We start from the raw sequence: 24456 nt of genomic DNA, 5'->3' as shown, positions 1-24456 counted from the left end.
CAATCTCATATATGCACACAGTGTATCTTAATCATATCTACCTCTCTATTTTACCCTCCCTTCCTTTTCTACCTCTCTAACTTTCATGTTCTCTTTTAAATTTATTTTGTTGTGACCCACTGAGTTCAGTGAGAGCTGCCTGCTGGGGTGTTGACTTATCTTGTTGACTTGGCCTTGTATAGATCTTGTGCAAGTCATCATAACTATGGTGAGCTCATGAGTGCAATGATCATCTCATGTGCTAAAAACAGCCTTTCCCTCTATTCCTTCCTACTGTCTGGCTCTTCCTGTCTGGTCCCTCCCTCAAAACCTCCTCTGAGCCTTGGAGAATGAGCAAGATGAAATAAATGTCACATTTAGTGCTGCACTATCAACAGTCCATTATAACAGCACTTTGATAAGAGCTATGAGTCTCTATGCAGTTTCCAACAGCAAAAGAGGATCCTTTGCCCAAGACTGGAAGTACCTCTAATCTATGGTTGTAATCTATTGGTATAAACATAGAATTAAAAACAATAAGAATACTCGACTCAATGAATGCAAATATGAAGGAATTAATTCAAATAATGTTAGTTAAATTAAAACTGAATAGTAAATATTATTGCTGCTAATTTAATTTCATTCTTTTTTAAAAGCTTTTATTTATTTGTTATATATATATAGTGTCCTGCCTGCATGTATGCCTGCAAGCCAGAAGAAGGCACCAGATCTCATTATAGATGACTGTGAGCTATCTTGTGATTGCTGGGAATTGAACTCAAGACTGTCTGGAAGAGCAGCCAGTGCTCTTAACCTCTGAGCCATCCCTCCAGTCCCATTTCATCTCATTCTTAGTTTGAAGTTGCCATTTTTGGAAACCTTTAATATTCAAAAGAGAAAGTGGAGATTACATGCATTAAGTTTTCTATGTTAACTTTTACATAAAGTATATCCAAGTGTCTAGCTAAATTTGCAGATCCATTGTGTTAGTGCAATTAAATGTTTCCTATTGCTCACGTTTTACATTTAGATGCAAACAATCTAAATTGTGATCGAAGAAAGTGGGGGGGGGGGATTCGTCAGAAGATGCATACCTCCAAAAGCCAGAGAAATTTAGACATTTTCACTAGAAGGAGATTATTCAGAAAATAGGAGAAATAAATGAAACATTGAAGTGCATACTGCCCTGGCAAACTAGCCTACATAACTATGTTTAAGAAATAGCTAAAAATGGTGCTTAGGACATAATGTGATTGGCTTGTAAGAGATCATAAGGCAGTGACATGTATTGAATTAAGAGTAAAACAACAACAAAAAGGTAGAATTCTTAAAAAGAATTGCTTTCCAGCACTGTACCCCAGGACATAATTAGCAAGGAGGCAGTGTAGAGTCCTTAGAGATTGTTATCATTCCAGTTACTGGATAGGGCCGGGCGTGGTGGCACACGCCTTTAATCCCAGCACTCGGGAGGCAGAGGCAGGCAGATTTCTGAGTTCGAGGCCAGCCTGGTCTACAGAGTGAGTTCCAGGACAGCCAGGGCTATACAGAGAAACCCTGTCTCGAAAAATGGAAAAAAAAAAAAAAAGGAAGATGATGGTGGTGGAGGAGAAGAAATGAGAAATGATGGAGATTCTTTAACAGTGACAGTAAAGTCCTGCGCTCAAGCAGCTAGTGTGTCCCACAAGGCTTGGTACTAACTGCCTCAGGCATCTCTTGATTCTTAACCTGCATCGTTAACTTAGCTATTAGCTCTGATAACCAACTATACCAGCTCCTCACCTTCCACCTTCTGTTTGGATTTTTGGAAGTGGCCTTTGCTTCCTGGTAATGCTAAGTTCACTGGTTTATTTATAAGTACTACCTCATTGAATTTTAGCAATAACTATGGCAGGTTATATGCCAACAGAGACTATTCAGCATTTGTATATTATTCTTGCCTCCCCAAATTCACTTTTGTGTCACTGTTACAAAACTCCTCTGGGGGTGGGAGGTGAAGAATGTTCTGCACTCTAGCTAAGATTCTGCAGGATCTAAAAAGGGAGTCCCTTGCAAAGTTACTGCTTCTGTCACATTGACCTTGTCAGCTTTCTCTCCCATGCTTTTCCAACCCTTGCATAGATCAGTTTTAGCATTTTTTCTCCAGTGTTCCTATTATTCATCTTGTTTTCCTGTCATACAAGTTCCTCCAAGTTCATCCAAAACTAAGATGTTTTGCCCATTACTTATATGCACGCATGACTCCTGCTGAGAAGGTAACCTATAGACTTCAGATGTAATATGGCCTGTCACTTCTTGATAAGAAGGTGTTTGATTTTGTTATCATATCCGCTTCTGTTTGGGTCAAAACTACATCATTTGGGGGTGGCTCCTCCCTATAATCATTCACCAGGATTGCTCACACCACAGATTTCACAATGTACTAGGAGGTTATTCAACTTTTCTCAGGGTAATATTTAAAACTTTCGTTTTCAAGGACAAATATTTTATCCTCTCACCACTAATTCCCAAATAGATATTACTCCTACACTGAGATGCCAGCAGAGCTGTCTGGATGCTGGGAACCAGTGTGAAGAGTTGGTCACCAATGTTTATTCGGAACAGTATCTTCCATGTCAGGATGTGCTCTCAGAACATTGCTCTCTTAATTGCCTAGCGAGGAAGCATGAAGGTGCCACAAGGTCAGGAAGGAAAGGCAACCAAACAAAACAATGGAAAGAACTGGGTACTAGATCCATTTCGTTCCTGCTGAAGACGGATCTCAGGTCCTGAACCAACAGCACTATTGTTCAGTGTGTTAAAGAAGGCTGAGTTTGAAAGAAGGAGCTTGCTTAAAGCACAATCAGTGGAATGGTTGAGATTCGGGCTAGATTAAATAAACTCATAGAAGTAGCTGGAGGAAAGTGCTGGAGTGCTATATAGTCCCTCTATACCACAGATCCAGTCCGTTTTCAATTACGTTTAATTTATGAATCTGCCTGTACAGAAAATACAGACTCCTGCCCCTCAAGTCAGTTACAACAAAAACATCCAGAAGAAAGAAGAAAAGTACTATGGTTTAATGAAAATAAAAATTCTGAGTTGGGCAGTGGTGGTGCACGCCTTTAATCCCAGCACTTGGGAGGCAGAGGCAGGCGGATTTCTGAGTTCAAGGCTAGCCTGGTCTACAAAGTGAGTTCCAGGACAGCCAGAGCTACACAGAGAAACCCTGTTTCAAAAAAAAAAATCTGAGACAGTTCATAAAGCATGACTTATGTTTCCTAAGTAGACAGTTGTCTTGATCACCTCTTGTTCTAACTTGTTTTTCTTCCTATAATAAAAATACCATCATGAAAATAAACTAAAGAAAGATTTATTTGACTTAAAATTCCAGATCACAGTCTACTTCTGAGTGGAAGTCAAGGCAGTATAACTTGAGGAATCCTATCTGCAGTTAAGAGCAGACAGAGGATGGGCAGGCATCTGGGCCCTGGCTTGCCTGCTTGCTGATTTAAGTAGCTTCCTTCACTCTCATGCAACTCAGGGCTCTCCGTATGGAAGGGTGCTGCCTACACTGAGTTAAGTTCATTGAAAAACAAGACAATCCTCATAGATACATCCATGAGCCAACCTGAGCTATGTAATTAATTCTTCAACTGAGGCTCTATTCCAGTGACTCTCAACCTTCTTAATGCCGTGACTCTTTAATATAGTTTCTCATGATGTTGTGAACCACCAACCATAAAATTATTTAAAATTAGTAGGTTTTGCTACTGTTATAATCATAATGTAAATATTTGTGTTGCCCAGTGGCCTTAGGTGACACCTGTGAAAGGGTAATTTGACCAAACCAAAGGGGTTGTGACCCACAGGTTAAGAATGACTGCTCTATTTCCAGGTGTCTCTAGGATGTGGTAGGTAGATGTTAACAAAATTAATCACAGCCATATACAGTTAATTGGGTGTGATTAATCTACTTATATATAAAGATTTTTCCATTAATTATTATAAGAAGATTAAAATATGCCTACCATGTAATTGTTACTACTTTAACTGCTCAAGCTACAATAGAAAAAATAGACAATACAGAACATTTTAAACAGACAGAAAAGTATGTGTACAGAAATGGGAATCTTTAATGATTTTTATTAGACTTTCCAAACTGTGACATAAAGTCTTCTAACAGTGAATAAGCCATTATAATTATATGTAGTATGAAAAGAAAACCAACACTTTTATTCTAATAGAATATTCACATTCTTCTAAACTGCCTGAGGTGGAGAAGTCCGCTGGATCGTTTCAAGTATTTTCAGCAAAAAGAAAATGAGTATCCAGTAGAAATTGGTGAAAACATATTCAATAATTTCTATAATTGTAATCAAACTAGCTCCACAGAATAGCCCCAGCTGGCCGCCAACATCTGCTGTAATAAAATTCATAAAGAAATTACATTTTATACAACAGAAAGTAAATATTATTATCATATATAATATTTGAATCCAATAATTTTATTACAACTGATATGTGAAGATACATAAATTATATTATTTTCAAATTTAGTATAAACAAAATAATATACACATAATATTCACATAAATCATTTCCAAAAGGAGATGGATAAAACCATTTCCAATAATTGATTTAAACTTTGGAAGACTAGAATTAACTACAATGTAATGTGCACTCATGAAATGCTAAGCAGAACTGGAAATTGGTACCAAACAGCCTTACAGGATTATGCCGTTTTCCACGAAGATAATTTTCATGCATGTGGCCCTGCTAGTATCCTAATTACATTTTATATTAAATATTAAAATGGTTCATTAACCAAAATATATATTTATAACACTGCATTTTGAAACATGTTTTTAACTTACATCAATACTCACAACATTTACATCTGAACAGTTTGTAAGTGTGTGCTTCTAAGGCACTAAGGACACCCAGTTTTTGGCCTTCATCATGACCATCTCTAAAACCTTTCCATGTTCTCCAGAAAAACTCTGGTGAAAATAACCTCCTAAGTCCCTCCATCCTCAAGAACCCAGCCATCTCCCTTTTGCTTTCCCCCATTGATGTCCCTGTTCTAGTACTGCCTGCTAAAGAAGATTGCTTTATTAATAATCTGCTTGGACTCATCTTTAGAAAAGTGGTGTTTGCTAAATGCACTGTGGAGGTGTGTTTTCTGCCAGAGATTTGAAAACTTTGAATAATACCTCACTACCCAACTCTCAACTGCTTGGTCTGCCTAGGCTTATGCCTGCATCCGTTGCTCTCCTCTGATTCCTGTGTGCCTTCCTCGAGTGTGTAACTGCATCTAGAAAATCAGTAGTTTGTTAAAGACTCTGTGCTGAAGTAGCAGAAGCTAAGAGCAGCTGTAAAGGAAATGAATAATAGGACCATTTCACTTTTCCCTGGGATGAAAGCCCCTGTGGAAGTCTGAGGTAAAGTACTGTATTTGTGTATGTATGTGTGTGTGTGTGTGTGTATCTGTGGATACACACACACACACACACACACACACACACACATATATATATATATATATATATATATATATATATAAAATATATATATATATATTTGGATATATACATATGTGTACATGTAGAGATATCTATATCTGTATCTATCAATCAATAGATATAGATATAGAGAGATAGATATAGATATAGATTAGATATAGATATAGATATGGATATAGACATAGACATAGACATAGACATAGACATAGACATAGACATAGACATAGACATAGACATAGACATAGACATAGACATAGACATAGAAAGAGATATAGATGGAAAGCAACTGGGAGTGAAACTCGAGATCCACATCTTTTTTGGTAAAATCCTGTGTGGTGGGGTCACAGTGAACAGTGTTTCCTAGGGAGTACAAACACTGGTAGGAGACTCCTCCCTCCACTGACAACCCGTGCCCTGTACAGAAAAGTAGTCTGACAGACGATGAGAGTTGAGAAAGGAGTTAACCACTTACCAAGTAACTCGGGCACACTCACAGCTTTCTGTTGCTGCGTTATCTTATAGTTTAAGTCGCTGTAGTTTATTTCAATGTTCACGAGATTCTCCCTATGGATAAAAACAGAATGAACAAGGCCTGCAAGGGTCACCACAGCTTTTCATCACCGTTTTAGATTCAGGAACCATTTAACATTGCAGTGGATCCAACATGAACTAGCTCAGTATTAACTCCGTTAGCATTATATTGTGATATTTATAAAAATACACACAAGCACCCGACACACCCACATGAACACACACACACATATGCACACAGCACACACACACACACACACACACACACACACACACACAAAACCAAAACCACCCCTTCCCTCAAAACCTCATAAAGTTTCTACGCCTCATTTTTGAGAAACTGAAGAAAGACAAAAAATGTGCTTATCTAACTGTGGCCCAATACATTTACAAACTTTTGGATAATAATCTTTTTTTAATTATTATATTAGATATTTTCTTCATTTACATTTCAAGTGCTATACCGAATGTCCCCTATACCCTCCCCCCACTCTGCTCCCCTGCCCACCCACTCCCACTTCTTGGCCCTGGTGTTTCCCTGTATGGGGCATATAAAGTTTGCAAGACCAAGGGGCCTCTCTTCCCAACGATGACTGACTAGGCACATATGCAGCTAGAGACATGAGCTCTGGGGGTACTGATTAGTTCATATTGTTGTTTTACCTATAGCGTTGCAGACCCCTTCAGTTCCTTGGGTAATTTCTCTAGCTCTCCATTGGGGTCTCTGTGTTCTATCCTATAGATGACTGTGAGCATCAACTTCTATATTTGCCAGGCATTGGCATAGCCTCACGGAGATAGCTATGTCAGTGTCCTTCCAGCAAGATCTTGCTGGCATATGCAATAGTGTCTGTGTTTGGTGGCTGATTATGGGATGGACCCCCGGGTGGGGCAGTCTCTGGATGGTCTATCCTTTTGTCTTAGCTCCAAACTTTGTCTCTGCCGCTTCTTTCATGGGTATTTTATTCCCTATTTTAGGGAGGAATGAAGTATCCACGTGTTGGTCTTCCTTATTCTTGGTTTTCTTGTGTTTTGGAGATTGTATCTTGGATATTCTAGGTTTCTGGGCTAATATCCACTTATCAGTGAGTGCATATCAAGTTGTGGACGTTGTACATCGTGGTGCGCACTAGGCTCCGCACCACGATGTACAACGTCCACAAGCNNATTCTTGGTTTTCTTGTGTTTTGGAGATTGTATCTTGGATATTCTAGGTTTCTGGGCTAATATCCACTTATCAGTGAGTGCATATCAAGTGACTTCTTTTGTGATTGGGTTACCTCACTNAGNATGATATCCTCCAGATACATCCATTTGCCTAAGAATTTCATAAATTCATTGTTTTTAATAGCTGAGTAGTACTCCATTGTGTAAATGTACCACAGTTTCCGTATCCATTCCTCTGTTGAGGGACATCTGGGTTCTTTCCAGCTTCTGGCTATTATAAATAGGGCAGCTATGAACATAGTGAAGCATGTATCCTTATTACCAGTTGGAAGATCTTCTGGGTATATGCCCAGAAGAGGTATTGCTGGATCTACCAGGTAGTACTATGTCCAGTTTTCTGAGGAACCGCCAGACTGATTTCCAGAGTGGTTGTACACCCTTGTGATCCCACCAGCAATGGAGGGTTGTTGCTCTTTCTCCACATCCTTGCCAGCATCTGCTGTCCCCTGAATTTTTGATCTTAGTCATTCTGACTGATATGAGGTGAAATCTCAGGGTTGTTTTGGGATTATAATCTTAATTCTAGTCTTAAATTTTCAGAGTTACTTAGATGATCCTGAAGAAGTAGTGTTGTTTCTTTGTCCAAGGGTCAGTATAATAGATCTGAGCTTACAGGATTTAGTGAGACATTAAATATGAACCAAAGTAAATATAAACCAGTTGTCCTACTGATAAATGCTGTCGTGTTTATTGACATACTTGAGCAAAGACTTTATTTTCTTTCTTTCTTTCTTTCTTTCTTTCTTTCTTTCTTTCTTTCTTTCTTTCTTTCTTTCTTTCTTTCTTTTTTTCTTTTTGGTTTTTCGAGACATGGTTTCTCTGTGTAGCCCTGGCTGTCCTAGAACTCACTTTGTAGACCAGGCTGGCCTCGAACTCAGAAATCCGCCTGCCTATGCTTCCGGAGTACTGGGATTAAAGGCGTGTGCCACCACTCCTGGCTAAGACTTTATTTTCTTAATGTACTCTATAGATTTTCACATGTGTTCAGAGTGGCTCAATGCCATCTTACAACCACAATTCTTTGTATAGTTGGAGGCCACAACTCTCTCTCTCTTTTCTACCTAGACCTCTATTTTAAATTCCAATCATGTATTTGATTGATCTTTGATAATTCTACTTGCTTGTCTAATAACTTAATACATTCCAACTTATTCCAAGTCAAACTCTTGCTATTTTCCATTTGGCATCGCTAACCAGTCTAAGAGGAAATCCTGTGTGTGGACCCACCAGCATCTACATGGAGTCCCACTGCCTCACACCCACTGCCTCACACCCATTGCTTTAACTATCTCTCACCCACTGCCTCACACCCACTGCCTCACACTCATTGCTTCACACTCATTGCTTCACACCTATAGTCTCACACCCAATGCTTTAACTGCCTCACACCTACTGCTTCACAGCCATTGCCTCACACACACCCTACTCTTCTCACTGTCACCCAATACATCATAATCTCACTAGGAGTTCTGTAGTAGTTGTCTGGCAGGACAAAATGCTTCAATTTGAGGTACCCCACCTCAGTAAATACCCTCTGTTCTCCATTCCATATTCAATAATTCTTTAACCTGCTAAATCAGGACACACTGGCTTATTACTCTGACACTCCTGTGGCACTGTTAGTGAAACATCTGCATGGACTTTTGTAGAGTTCTGCTCACTTCTGCTCAAGGTCATTTTCACTCACAGTCCACAAACTTAAAGACAAGTCATTTTTACTCTGGTGTCTCTAGATGATTTTCATCCATCCTTCCTGTTATAGCATGTAACACTATTTAATACAATTTAAAGACTTGTCATCCATGCCCTCCAGAGCAGAAATATGTGAAATAAGGCATAGTATTCATGTTTTATCCTTCAAGGCATTCCCATGCCTATCAGAGCCAATGACTCCGACCACCCAATACATGCTCATTTTATTTGTTAAAATCACAACAACTTAAAGATGAAACCAACAAACCTGTGGCTAAATATTAACCTATCTGTGCTGTAAACTAAAGTTGAAACCAATTACCACATGATCTTCAGATGACAATAAGAATTTTAATGGAGAATAAACCCTATTAACAGTGTTTCCTGAAATAGCATAGCATTCCTCTAACATAGCTAAGAAGCATGGATATAAACCACTTTCCTTATTGGTTACAGTCTAGGGAATCAATACTCTAATGTACTTAATTAAAAACACTCCATTAATGTGTGTAGTCGATTTCTATTAATCTTAATGCTCTGTAACAGAAAAATGTCCAATAGTCACACGGATCCTCCTTGGAGGTTGTGATATTTACAAGGGATGAAACAGTTACCAAAGTGAAAGACGTAACAGTGTTGTCCTGGGAAGTCAGAAATTTTAGTTTAATACTCTCCTCTTTGTGTTCTCTACTGTGCTCTTAATTTGCATGAACACTGCTAATATTGTTTGACTTTCTAAGCTAAACATAAATGATCATTTACAGAAACTATCCATCTGTGTTTTCTGGAGGCGATAAATTCCTCTTCTACACAAATATATATTTATGCAGCTTTACTCTGTTAGTTGACTCATCCACCTGTGTGGGCCCCTGTAATTGAGACTCAGGGTAATATTAAAATCATTCTATTAGTACAAGAACACTTGCTTGTCTTAGGAAAAAAACATTGTTATAAAATAAAATCAGTTTTAATAACATCAAAGAGGTAAAAAAAAGTGATTATGTGTCTATATTGCTAACCTCTAGGGTTGAGCATTAGTATAACATTAAAGGGAATGGCCTAGGTATGCACAAAGCAAGCCATTTTATACAACTATTATTTCAAAAATTCTCCAATAGAACAATTTAAAACACCCACTTTTATAACCAATATGATTTTCTCAAACTCTGTCACAAATGAACATGAACTCCCTGCTACACCGTGGCCGTCCTTGTAAGTTAAACTGCTCTTCATCTACACACCAGTGCTCAGCAACAGTTGCATGGAGCGCTGGCACAGCTACAGTCTGTAGTTCATTTCTGCTCCAGGAAGAAAGATGTGCAGTGTGCTTTGTGATTTCCTGAGACATTGCTTCTCTTTACATCTTATTGCTAATTCCATAGATGCTATCTGGTATATGTTTCCTGACACTGTGGTAGAATCCTTCTAACAACTTGCTAGCTGTGTCTGGCAACCCCTGTGTCTGGACACATTCTCTCGGCTACTTGCTTTTTCATCCTGGTCATAGCTAGTCCCAACCACAAAAGGTTGCTACCATGTTGAATAAGAGAGGTTTATTAGTAATAATCAGTGGGTTAGAAAAGGAAATGGTTAATGGTGTATATTTATGTGGGTTGTATTTCTAATTCATCAGTATGTCTCCAGTAACATACCTATATATCATACAAATAAGATAATTCCGAATTCAGAAGGCATTTAAAAATGGTCTTCTATATCATACTTAAAGATATTGACTTAATACTTCACTCAGAACAGTTTTCCATATTTAAAACAAACACAGATGTATTTTAAAAAGATATAATTGTGATTTTTTCTGTTTTTTATCTAGTATATGTTGTGATTTATACCTCAGAAGGCCTGTTCTTTTGAAATGCCTTTTTAAATTTCCTGATTAGTAGAGATATTGTCTATAATTTTTACAGAAGGATTTTTAAACTTTATTAAAACAAACCCTAAGGTAAACTGAATCAGAACACGCTTTCAGTAAGGTCTTGGTCATGCAAGTATCAGTGAACGTTAACTCAGTTACTGTATTTTTTTTATTTTAGTAGTTGTAAGTACTAATACCAACATACTACTCCTGCTGGTTCAGGCCTTAAGTCTATAAACAAAACTGAAACACACACACACACACACACACACACACACGCACACGCACACGCACACGCACACGCACACGCACACGCACACACACACACACACACACCACCTTAGCTCGCTGAGCTATAGTGCCAAAGTGCCTTTTGGTAAAACACTAGACAACTGTCTCTAAAGCCTGGCCGGGGGATTCTATGGAGTGGAGATCAAAGCTTACTACAGGCTTGGTAGCCTGACCGCTTGAAAAATAGATGTACCACACCTTCTGATTTGAAAACTCTCTTTTGCTCAGTACCTAAGAACAGATCTGTGCGTTTGTAGCACTGTCCTGGGTTCCTGGTGCTTCCCACCTGCCTGGGCTTTCTAGAGATCATAACCTGTGTGCGATGTAGCAGTTACATTCAAAGATGAGCATTCTGAATGCATGGAGAAAGAGCTTGCTTAACAGTACACTATGCTGGGAAATGGTCCAGCCAAACAAAGGGCTTCTTTTCTTGTCATCAATAATTCTGAAGGCTTAATCCCACCCTGTGGAGTCAATGATCTACCTAAGTACATTATTCCAAGTAGGAAAATATGGGCAAGGATTAGATCCTTGTCTGTTTTCCTTTGTGTGTGACTATGAATATAAACTCAGGAAGGCACAGCAAGGAATGAGAAAGTCAGCATTTGTCAGTAATGTAAGTCTCAGCAGTTTCTCTTGGCAACAATGAGGAATGAACTTGTTATAGGTGCTTTGGCGAACACATCATTTAAAGACCTTGTTGAGGGCCACTAGCCAATATTTGTAGCATTGTTACCATACAATAGTTCCAGGTCCCTTCTTTTCACAATTCATTTCTGGTTGAGTAGTATTACAGATAAGCATAGGCTTTCCAATGTTCTCTGCCAGTCTGGAAAGTTTGCTACTAAAATATGGCAAAATATATTTTTAAAATGAGATGTTTGGCTTCCTTCTTCTAAAAGACATTAAAATTTCATTGCAACTTTGCCTTTATAATTTTCCAGGAGCAACATGGTGTGGAAAAGAGGAAACTAATTTGACACCAAGTCTTGGAGTTAGAATCCCATGCCATTGAGATTTAGTGAGCAGAGACCAAATTCCTTCCACATCGTTGGCTACCTTGGTAGTTAATTATTTAAAATTCAATGAACTTCAATTTACTGTCGTAAAATAAAAATAATTTCTTCTTCACTTAATTTATATAGTTATTAGGAGACTCAAAGCACAGAATGTACAGGTAGAGGCTTGTTGTACTTTAAGCATTAGCTAATATTAGTTAGCATTCATATTTTCTCCAGTCAGGTCAGCAAAGGAAAAAAACCATGAAAAATTGTCTTCAGTCAGCATTCTATGATTCTGTTTAAAAGCTAAAGTGCAGGGTAAGAAGATGTGATCCTACCTGTTTTTAAATTTCTATTGTTTTCTTTGTTAGCCCAATGACATCTGCATTGCCTCCTTCAATCGACTACCATGCCATTTCCTGAGACTCCAAGTGTTCAGTAAAGAAAAATTAGCATTAATCATGAATAATTTATAAGACTAACTTGATTACCGAATATATTCCTGGCTTTGATTCAATTTCTTGGCAAGAAACTTTGTTGCTCTTTGACTTGGGAAAGTAGAATAAGAAACAGTAGCTGGGTATTCTGTTTCTTCACATGACACAGGGCAGCTGGAGTTGTGTGTTCCCATCGTGCATAGTCCCTTACGCTCGATGTGATCTGAAATGGAAGTCAGAACAATGGGCTCATAGAAGACTCCACAATGGAGGGTAAAACTCATTTAACTGTATTTAAAATGCAGGTAACTATGCTTAATATTTTAGTAATCCATGCTTATATTTTGCTGTTAATAAAGCCAACCAGACAGAATGTAAAAGTTATGACCCTAATCCCTAGAGTCACTGGGGCCACATCTTCATTAAGAATGAGAGAGTCTAGGAAGCTCCTGGACCCTTTCCAGGTAAGATCAACTGTTTGGACAGACCAGGATGGAGAGTAGTGTGTGCCATGCCATTTTGAGAGGAAGTCACTGATATAATTCTAGGCTACACTTATCTTTAGACTTATCTTAAATCAGAGTGAAATACTCTGTTGGCTTAAGGCTTCTTGTTTCCATGTTCCCTTAGCTTTTCAGGCAGCCCCAAGATTCCCTGTCTACCAAGTCGTCACCTTTTAACTGTCATACTACGCATTCCTCTACCTACATACACACAATCTAACACATGTAACTTCAACTGCTATTTTCATACAGACACTGGCACGCATGTACTCTGACATACTCCCACACACATACCCACTAATCGCCTAAACATGCAGGCATGTGCACACTCACATTCACACATTCTGACACACTCAAAGGCTCACAACACTGTTCTCACATTCACATGACAGCTTTGTGACCCTATTTTATTACAGCAGCCCCCAAAATGCTACATGTGTGAGTTTTCCTGGGTTCTCTCTGCAGCTTTCACCAGAAATAGGAAAGCATTAGTTTGGCAACATAAATCTGATTCATTTTGTTTTCAGTGCGACATTTGCATATTTGGTTGGGAAACTCAAGACAATATAAATTCTACTTTACCACTAGACCTTGAAATATTTTATAACAATTGAAAAGAAAATGTTAATTCTATTGCTGCTGTCTTAAAGATATTTCTAGAATGGGTTGGAAAAGAAGGCTTTCATAGAAGAGTAGAATGGTTAGTTATGTCAATTTAGAAAAACCTAGAAACATCTGGGAAGAGAATTTCAATTAGAGATTATATAGGTTGGGTTGGCTGAGGCCATGCCTACAGTATATTATTTATTTTGATATTAATTAAGGTGAGAACAGTTACTAAGTGTGGGTGGAAAAATTCAAGACACAGTTTCACAACCCATGGGTTGTGATCCACTCTCAAAGTTAAATATTTCTTTCACAGGGGTCACCTAAGACCATCAGAAAACACAGATATTCACATTGTAGTCCATAACAGGACAATTCCAGTTATGAAATAGCAACATAAATAATTTTATGGTTTGGGGCTACCACAACTTGAAGGTATTAACAGTCACAGCACTGGGAATGCTGACAACCACTGATTTAAGGGATCCTGAAGATCTTGACATGCATGAGCAGGGGGAAGTAAGGTGAGAACAGGTGTGCAATCATCAGCTCACTCATCCCTGTTCTTAACTGTGTCTGTAACACGTGATGTGATTAGCAGTCCCTGCTTCCCACCACCTCGATCTCCCACAGTGATAAAGTGTATGTAGGCTAGAATTGGGAGCCTTTCTCCTTTCTCTTATGGTTGTTTCCATAAGTTCTTATGTCCCAACAATGGAAACAAACATAAGACAAAGATATATAATATATTACATTTTAAGAGGGCGACCAATGATGTCAAAATCTAAATATGATGTTAATTAAGTTAATTATATGGCTCAAATTATGTAAACATAGAATGTAACATTGGGATCTATGAAAATATGTAGGCAAAATAAATTCATTTAAGTTTTTGTCAATGAATAAAACAGGTGTGTTTATGAGTTTATTTACACAAAATGTTATATGTGACAAATGTGTGTAAATAAAAGAATGGTTCTTAGAAAATATAAATGATTTTCCAACTAACAAGCTTTTACTGAGTGTTATGTCTTTCATTTTCTAATTTGGAATATTTCATCTAGTGGTAAAAATGTTTTAGTAATGCAATAAAAATCCAGGATATTTTGATAATATAGAGAGCAGAGGTTATAAACAATATAAAGATTTGGAAATAAACCCGCGAGCTCTTGCTGGTACTTTGTTATCATGACCTCTAACTCAGAGATAACCTGTGGTCAGAGGGGGTTTTCTTTTACTATCTGTGTTTATGTAGCAAATATTAAGGAACTTCTAAAAAATCTTTATGTACGTTTTTTCCATTCCTGGTATGTGTATAATGTTGTTTCATGTCTTATAACTAAATAATCTTATATAAGCTTTCAAAGTAAAAGAGTCAAGCCACTTACCAAGGATGGGAGACACACAGTTGTAGTATTTTAGTAGGTCACACTCTACACCATTTCCTTAAAAACAGTAACATATAAAGAGTTTTCTGGAAGTAAGTTTCTCCCATTAAAGATGATGAAGTTTTGCATTGTACACCAATCTGGAGAGGAACTTCAGGGATTGATTCTGGATAGCGTTACTTGAGTTCACTGGAGTCTTTACTTTTGAGGGTGTAGTTTATTGAATTCAAGACGTTTATACATGCTAAGCACACTTCCAACACTGAGACACCTCACCACTGACACAGTCACCCCCACCACTGGCACAGTCACCCCTCCACTGACACAGTCACCCCCATCACTGAGATACATAGAAACCCCAGACTTTTGATAAAATTAGCAACCTAAATCAAAAGAACATTTCTTTCCTATATCTTCCTGTCTATTTATCCCTCATGTGGATGCTTATTGCTTGGAATATGAATGCACAGACATACCAGAATCCAAGGAAATGGTTTGTTGAGAAGAGCACTGTTTTGATTCTTTTTGCTTGTCTCTTCGAATCAAGTCTTTGTGTTTATTTTTGTCTTATTTTATCCTGTTCCGTAATGTTACGATGTAGGAATTATCATTTTCCAGATGAATAACTAAATTTCAGAGTGGTCTGTCCTAGACTATGTAGTTAGAGAGGCTCTGGAGTTGCTATCTTATATCCTGCTCTGTTTATATGTTAACATTTTTTGCTCTTAGTACTAATACATAAATACATATAAAAATGTTCTTATCCACAATGATACACACAATGTTGAGGTTGTATAAGTGCCAATATTCATCATGCACCTCACATAGATCTTGAGACAAAGAAGAAAAATCAATTTTCATTATATATAGGTTTACTCCCTGGGCAGATTAAAACAAAACAAAACAAATATGGCCTTTAAATCTAGCAGGGTATTTGTTTATTGGTATAACACATGTGGTTTCTGAGGTTAGCCACAATGCTTACTCAATAATCCTCAAACTCTAAAGGAGACTGTCCTCTGAGAATTGTGGACTATTGTAAGAATTCTTGTGAGAGTATAGAGGAGAGTTATTTGTGTCTCAAGTGGAAAAAATTTATAAGAGTAGGAGGAGGAAGAGGAGGGGGGAGGAAGAGGAGGAAGAGGAGGAGGAAAAGGAGGAGGAGGAGGAGGAGGAAAAGGAGGGGGAGGAAATGAGGGAAAGAGGAGGTGAGGAAAGAGGAATAATGTGCTAGTGCACACTTCCATTTTTCTTACTTTTTAGTGAAATAATATTTTGTGAGCCTTATTGAGAAACATAGAGATAGAAACAGAGAGAGAGAGAGAGAGAGACAGACAGAGAGAGAGAGAGAGAGAGAGAGAGAGAGAGAGAGAGAGAATACGAATGATTTAGATAGGTCACAGTAGCAAGGGAAATAATCAAACTGTTTTTGGTCTTTCCATTTTCAATTGTGTAATAGCCTACATCTCTTTATGAATACCCTAAGGAAAGGCAGCAGAATAAATATAAATTAAATTGTTCATAACTTCTTGTTTTTTCCTTACAAGGACCCCATCCCTGAGGACACAGTTCTCCTATTCTACAGAAGACAGAAAAGATAATTTTCTCTTCCAGAAATCTCTGTGACGTTTCCGTGCTTTCAAATATACCCACTGAGGTTATATGGGAATGGAAAACAAATCAAGGACCCACTAACTTCCTACTCTTCAAATTAAGCAGTGTGGGGAGAACTTATCAGTTTCCATCTACCTGGAAGCAGAAAGGGCAGACATCCACACAGCCTTTGTATATGCCGAGCTTTGCACTCCTTCAGACAACCATAAGTGCTGTAGGTAATGAAGTTTCTCAGCTTGATATTGGGATTGCATTCTCCCCATGGGTACTCCTGGTGGACAGTCTGAAGACAGAACGGATGCTCATTAGGGGACTGACCTCTGTTGATCCATGTACACTGTACACTTTTACTTATCTCACAGTTCTTCCTTTATTTTTTTCGATACACTAAATTTACCCATTTGTCCACACTTCTATCATGAAAGTCCCTGAAGGCCACTATCGATAGCAGCCTTTAAACATGTAAGCGAAATGTTAATGAAAACATCTAGGCCAACCACCTGAAAACTTACTTCACATAAGAACAAAAAACATTTATGTAAATATTATGTCCTGGTCGCACTCAGGGTACTCAAGACCCACCCACCAAGATGACAGAAGTCGGTCCTTTACGGATCAACCACCATCTAATGTGCAGTAAGTCGGGGCCATTTTATGTTACTTCACTTAAACTTGCTAACTCTGGAAAGGAAAAGCTATCCACATGCCAAGAGAACAAGGGAGTGGATGCAAATTCAGAAAGCTAATTAGTGAACTTCCTGAGTAAAACTGTCATGTGGACGCCTGCCACAAGGGTTAGCTGGTCTCATGGCTGCTTCTCTCCCACTTTGGGTTTTTAGGTGACTTGCCAAAGGAAGCATTCAGTTCTAAAGCTTACTTTTGATCCTGTTTTTAAAAAGATCTGAAGTTACCTTGGATTTAATAGGCTTCTGTAGGATTTTTCTAAATAGGCTAATTTAGGTGGTACCTAGAAATATATTGCCTACAGTTAAAGGAAAAGGGATCTGAAATGTAATGCTGGCCTGTTCAACCATGGATAAAAGCACAGGAGAAAAGGGTCTCCCATAAGAAAGGTTGTGTATTTAATGGATTTCATCACCAGATAATTCCCTCTGCCTCCACATCTCCCAAGTTCTTACCTTCAGTTGGCGGATGGTCACCCGTGCGTGCATCCCCACAGGAGAAGACAAACCTAAGCCATCAAACTGTGGCTCCTTCTTTGGTGAGTGAATAACAAAGATGACCCCGGCATCAGCAAAACCAGGGATTGGGTTGTCAGTGAATTCCTCCTGAAATGAACACAGATGTGGTTTTATCGATTCATATTGTATTTGATTTCCTAAAGTTAGTTACACCATATTGGCTTCAAATCTATTTTGTGTGAGAGATGTGGAAATTTGGTGTCTAAAACACACCTTTTCAGGCTGGATCATATAGGCTCCTGTTTCTGAGTGAGTGTACCAGTGCACCTGTGTCAGTTGCTACTGAGTGAATCCACAATGTTTTCCCTGATGACCTCTCTTCCTCGGTCCTTCTCATCTCCCAAGTGACTTTCAGAAATTCCTACTTGCCTGTTCTGTTTTGCCACGAGTGCATTAGCGAATCATTGGACTCTCTCTTCTCTCTAATTAAAAGCCCAGACCTTATTTAAAATTCAGATGTGTTCTTCAATGATTGTTGAAATTAACACTATTTCTTTAATAATACTTAAAAAAATATTTATTTTATGTATATGAGTACACAGGTGCTATCTTCCAACACACCAGAAGAGGGCATCAGATCCCATTACAGATGGTTGTGAGCCACTAGGTGGTTGCTGAGAATTGAACTCAGGACCTCTGGAAGAGGAATCAGTGCTCTTAACCCCTGAGCCATCTCTCCAACCCAAGAACAACTTTTGTTTTTTAAGTATATTAAATGTATATCAGGTAAAGATACAGGTAAATTTCTAGCAATGCAGTAGTTTCGGGCTATAAGAAGGTGGGTGTGTGCATATAAGGATTCTGCAGTGAATTGATCCACTGTTGTGCAAGCATCCTTGAGCAGCTTTAGATTTTTGTAATTCAGAGACCCATTTCTACTGGATATTTTAAAACACTCCAAGAAACATTGACAAGGTTGATTTAGAGAAATAGTTGGGTGCCATTTAATTATGGAACATTACATTGCATTTGTAGGTTTCAACTGTATTATACACTTATTTTTGACTATCTCCTAATAAAAATTCATAATTAATGTTTAAACTAACACTAGGGCTATTATCTAAATATTTTAAATACTGGATAAATATTTGCTGAGTGCAGGGTTGCATTTTGGCATGAATATAATTATTTTGAGTGGGACACAGGAGGAAGTTGTAAATATATTAACAGAACGCAGCCACACCTTTATTAATGCTTATGTGAATAAAGTAATTTGCTATGATTCAAAATGAGGTGATCATTGCTCTCTGATGTTCATTGTCTTTGAATACTTAGTATATCAGAATGGCAGAAATCATTATCTATAAAGCCTTGGTAGCATAGGGCAGGGATGGGAGCTAGTCATCTAGTACCTCTGTAATAAGTGCAATGCAATTCTTAGATGTTGTAATACCTGAGTCCCAAGTCAAAAATAACTTTCTAGGCCAATCGCCAAGCAAAGAGAAACCATTGATTGACGAGGCTTAAGTAAAATACACTCATGTACTATTCTTACTATGTTTTTACCTTTTCAGAGAAGAATTTTATGACTAATAAAGAACACACAGAGTTATTCTAAAAACATACTTCAGTGTTTCAATGTCCAGATGAAAATCCTACTACAATTATGTTTTTAAACTGTCATTACCTATGTACACAGCATGATAGAACTTGCCATTTCTTTATTCTGCTTCACGAACAGTCCCTGGAATCGTGATAATAGAAGTGAGTAGAACACTGAACATATCTAGCTTATGCCTAGATGATCTCCTTTCTGAAACTCTAAGACAACAATAATTCAAAATCCATGGGGTGTTCGAATAAAGCGTCCCGGGGTGAGATCAACTCTACTGGTGTGAGTTATTTGACATAGCAGTAAACGTGGAAACCTGTGTCCTATCTCGTTGTTTTTCCACGCAGACTGAGATGAAGCGAAGTTGATACCTGATGGACATCGAGGAGCAGCTTTAAGCCTCTTCCGGACACACTCACTTTGTTCTTGCTTTGGATATTCTCACCATAGTTAAAAGTGAAGCAATTCCCATATTCAGTAAAGATGTGTTTGAAATCCTCCAATAAGAAAATGAGCCAGATAGAGCACAATCAGTAAGAAATTCCTCAATACTCCCAAATACTTTATCATTTTTATACTTGCAAATGTTTATATGAGGAGGCCTATATTAGCAAGATTTGATAGTTTAGCAATTTATGCGTGTATTTGATCAACAACTTTCACTTGTATAATGAACTTTTGTGATACATTTTTGCATATGATTAAGTTTTTGTTTTCAACTAAAAGTGACTTGTTTCATTTTTTTTTTTAACTAATGGTTTACAAAATCACAATGTTAGCCTTTGATGAGTGGCTTCTGCACCCTTCTTTTGAGCACTCAGTGTTCCCTCCTCATGTTCTCTGGGAGCAGTCATATTTTGCTTCTAATTGATCTCCTTTGACAATCCGCTCCATTCTCAGAGATATACTTGTTATATAAGCTTGATGATGTGCAAGCCCCAATCTCTTTCCTCTGCAACTGGTTTAAGAACGAAGAAGAGACTTCCATTGAATTACCTGGATTCTTGAGTGCTAACGTGTCTCTGTAAGAAAAGTATTGGTGGCTGAAGTTTTGGCTCTCTGCGTGAAGAGAGCATATCAAAAGTAGGCAGGCAAAGTTAGGAGATGAAAAGTGGGCTCGTGGGCATAGCATTTTCTAAAGCCAGTTCTGCTTTTTGATTACCCACTTAACTAAACCAATTAACATATTTTACTTCACAGAATACTAGAATTGGGTTTCTGTAATAGTGAACACAAGGTGAGGAGACAACCCGTTTACGTTAGAGGTCAGGTCATCTCTGCTGCTTATTATCATCCCCATCATGTCTCTCTTGGGGATTTCTCTTATATATTTGTTATATCATTGAAGAATGAAGTTGATATTAATTTTGAATCTATCTCATAATTTAGGGACATGGAGATGTAGAAAATAAGAGCTCAGAATCCAAGCATGTTGCACTGTATCTTAGGCTCACTGTGTAAGTAATTGAAACAGAATTTTAGATGTTACATGTTCACATGAAGCTCATTCAACATCTCCTGCATGTGACAAAAGATAATATAAGTCTTAGTTGAAAGCTGGAATGCTTATTTTCTGTGTATTCTCAGAAAGTGCTACTAACTTAGAGTGTGATACCTGCTTAGAGTGTGACAGAAGTGCTTTCCTCAAATATGTTGTTGAAGGATAAGGAAAAATTCAAAGTATTCTATTGTGTTAAGATGTTTTATTTAAAAAAAAAAAAACAAAAAACAAAAAACAAAAGACTATGGTTCAATAAAAGTCTTCAAAACCATTGTCATCTATCATTTTCTCTAACCTGCCCCCTCCTCTTCCCATTCTTGCTGTGTGTGTGTGTGTGTGTGTGTGTGTGTGTGTGTGTGTAACTGCGTATGATGCACACATATATGTAATGGCAAAGAACAATTCTGATTGCACTGTTGACCTTATGTCCTTGAGCTTGGCTAGTCTCCAGCCCAGACAGGACTCTAGTCTTTGCTTTCCACAGTGCTGAAGCTATAGGCACACACAGACCACCTGATAGTTTTTGTAAGGGTCATGGATCTGAATTCACATCACCATGCCTGTACAGCAAGTAATGTTCTTACCCCTCAACCATCTCTCCAGCCCCTATATATGACTTCTTGAAATAAGAAATGTATCTCACATGGATGCCACATCTCCTGATATTATAAAGCAGGACTTAGAAGAGCTAATGAAATGTACATAAATTTAGGTTGATTTCTCAAAGGATTGGTTTTATTTGAGCATAAAACAGAACGAAGCAATAGTCTACTATTTTGGCTATATTTGGAGAAATGTTCAAACATTACCTTTGGACTGCATGTTTTGCCAAAGAACTCACAGTGCACCAGAGTGTCGTTATTGAGATAAAAACCACTGTTCTTGACAAACTCTGTAATGCTGAAGTTTTGGTGATTCATAACAAAATCTAAGGTCTCTGGAGGGCCAGTGTTGTTGGCACTGATTTCCTGAAGGCGGAGGACTTTGGAGACTATGTCCCATAAGAAGAAAATGATGCCAAATCTAGATACTGCTTCTGTTTGGAATCTATTAATAGGGATGAAGGCTTTGGTTACATTGATAAAACTTACATTTTCTAGAAGACAGAAACAAGGCAAAACTATATCAGTAAAAGGTTGTATTTGTTAAGCAATTTCCACTGTGCATTGTGTTCAGAGTTTTATCTGCATGCCTTATTCCTTGCATTCCTCAAAATGACAGTAATTATTTCATATTTTGATCAATCAACCCTGAAGTGAGCAGCTTCCCTCTCTTCTCTTTGACTGGCAGCACAGAGTGGAATGTGTGGTCCACTGTTGGTAGGGTTCCATGCCATGCAGCACATAGTTTACATATCACTCTAGAATCTTCTTATAATCTAGACTTTGTCATTTATCTCTTTGTAAAACTATTGAATTTGGCTTAACTGATCTATAAAGGCAGAAATTAGATACTCATTATAGTGATGTTATGAATATAACGTGTAGTATCTATGCAAGTTGAGCATACTAGTGTTACATGGTTTAGCATAATGCTCTCCAAACCTATCTGTGGTACAGACAAAAGATTTTCAGTTTTAAAGCTTAATATATAGGGAATGCATATTGTTCACATGTAATATTGCTTTGTTATACATTCATTAGCTGATGGCCTTTTGGATCATTCCTGTCTGTTGATCACTAAATGGTGCTGTAGTCATTGTTGGCACCTACATAGCTGGATGTGAATATTAACTTTCTTTTCTTTAAGTAACTAGCCAGCAGTCAGCTTTCTGGATGTTGAGTTCTAGATTTAGTTTATTGAGTAAGCACAATCCTACTTTCACATAGTTGTAAGAATTTAACTCCCAACAGTGTGTAAAGTTTACCGCGTTCCCACAGCCTCACAGGTGCTTGTTAGCAGTTATATTTTTAGAAATAGGCATTCTTTCATGGAGGGAATTGATGGCTCCTGGTGGTCCTGACCTAGATTTTATTTTCATTCACTTTTCCTTTTCAAGACAGAGTTGTTTCTGCATGTAGGACTTAGTAGTTTCTGTTGAGCTACTTACGAAATGATTATCATAAAGTTCTACTGAATATAATTAAAACTTTCTATATATTTCTCAAGTTTTTATATCTACAGACATTACCCTGGTGGTGATAATAATTACCATTACATGTCTGTTTTCACTTGTTTAAATGTAAACTTTTAGAGAAGTTCATACATTTGCTATCTCTATGTATTGCCCCCACCACATCTGCTCCCCTTCCATCCCTTCCTGTGTCCACCTCCCAAATCTATTCTTTAATTTTTATTGCTGTGTGTGTAACTATAAATTTTTTTGTTTTAAATATTTTCTTTCTAGTATAAGCCATCGTCAATGAGTGCGAAACAGATGCAAAACAAACAAGCCTCTAAGCCAACATTAGGTGACAACTCCAAACATGCCAAAAAGTGCAGTGGTTTTCATGGTTTATATCTAGTATACCCCTGTATCTGATTCCAGCATCTCTGGTCCTCTCACATCTAGTATACTCTTGTGTCTGATTCTAGCATCTCTGGTCCTCTCGTGCCAGCCTCTATCCTGACTCTGCAAGGGGTCTGCTTCTCACTCTGAGACACTCCTGGCACTCATTATGTCCTGATGCCTCACAGCCTCCCTTATCTTGATCTAAATAATTTCTGAAAACTATTTTTCAGGAGTTAGTAACTGAATCAACGGTCACTCTGCAACTTTTGATACCTTATAAAGACTAAGATGCAAAGCCTCTTGCAGGATTCATTTCTATTGTCATTTGAAGTTAAATGAACTAGTACTACAAAATTTAAAATTAGCCTTCCTGTGGATGTCATAAATGTAATGAATAAAGTTATTAAATTTTTATATGTTTTAAATAATTATTATTAAAATTTATTCAATTCAAAATATTTTCTTAAACTACATGAGTTACACTAACAAAGTTTGAGATTACACTGCTATTTCACCATATTAAATGATGTAAATAAAGTCTAGTTGTATTAGAAACAGACAAATAATGTTCATATAAGATGTAACATTGTGCACTGAGTTCATTTTCAACTTTAATGCACACTTTAAAATATTATTCCCGATCTTTGCTCCAGTGTACTGCCAGCGAGAGGGCGGCCTGGAGAAGCATCACAGCTTCTGGGAAAGATTCCGTTTCTGGCTCCAGTCACACAGCACCTTACCAGCCGGAGGAGGGGTGTCCGCCCAGGAGGAGTCTCAAGGCCTGAGCCGGAAGGAGAGCCATATCTGCTCCAGTTCGCTTAGGCTCCAGTCTGTGCTAGCAAGAGTGTCGACCACAGAAGCTTCACAGCTTCGGGACAGACAGAAGCAACCTAACTTTGGGGACAGAACCTTTATCAGGCTCCAGAAATTTAGGCACCTTCCTCGCCAGAGGAAAGGTGGTCACCTGTGAGGGCTCTGTCTGACAGAGCAGGTGAGAGAGTCATATTGTGTCCAGGGTCCCTCAGTGGCTAGTCTGTTCAGGTGAGTGAATAAACTGCAGAGGCAACACATCTTCTGGGACAGGCCCTGTTTTGGGCCTACATCTTCAG

At 38.0% G+C, this 24456-nt stretch overlaps 1 protein-coding gene across 2 annotated transcripts in view; it reads right to left on the bottom strand.

Annotated features, from left to right (window-relative positions):
* Window positions 1–4077: 4077 nt before the first annotated feature.
* The window catches only part of Asic5 (acid sensing ion channel subunit family member 5), a 26969-nt gene continuing 6590 nt past the window's right edge, over window positions 4078–24456 (bottom strand). Inside the window, exons 3-10 of one of the 2 annotated variants that reach the window (XM_021197031.1) lie at window positions 21705–21942; window positions 19766–19891; window positions 17780–17929; window positions 16776–16923; window positions 15027–15083; window positions 12584–12752; window positions 5953–6044; window positions 4078–4378 (exon numbers count right to left, since the gene is read on the bottom strand). In XM_021197031.1, coding sequence (XP_021052690.1) covers window positions 4218–4378; window positions 5953–6044; window positions 12584–12752; window positions 15027–15083; window positions 16776–16923; window positions 17780–17929; window positions 19766–19891; window positions 21705–21942 — 1141 coding nt within the window. In that variant the 3' untranslated portion in view covers window positions 4078–4217. The remainder of the gene's footprint in view (window positions 4379–5952; window positions 6045–12583; window positions 12753–15026; window positions 15084–16775; window positions 16924–17779; window positions 17930–19765; window positions 19892–21704; window positions 21943–24456) is intronic. The other variant, XM_029538015.1, reaches the window with a different exon arrangement.

The sequence above is a fragment of the Mus pahari genome, chromosome 4 (assembly GCF_900095145.1).
Source record: "Mus pahari chromosome 4, PAHARI_EIJ_v1.1, whole genome shotgun sequence".
Lineage (NCBI taxonomy): Eukaryota > Metazoa > Chordata > Mammalia > Rodentia > Muridae > Mus > Mus pahari.
Note: the sequence above shows the minus strand (reverse complement) of the source record. Positions and strands in the feature narration are given on the sequence as shown.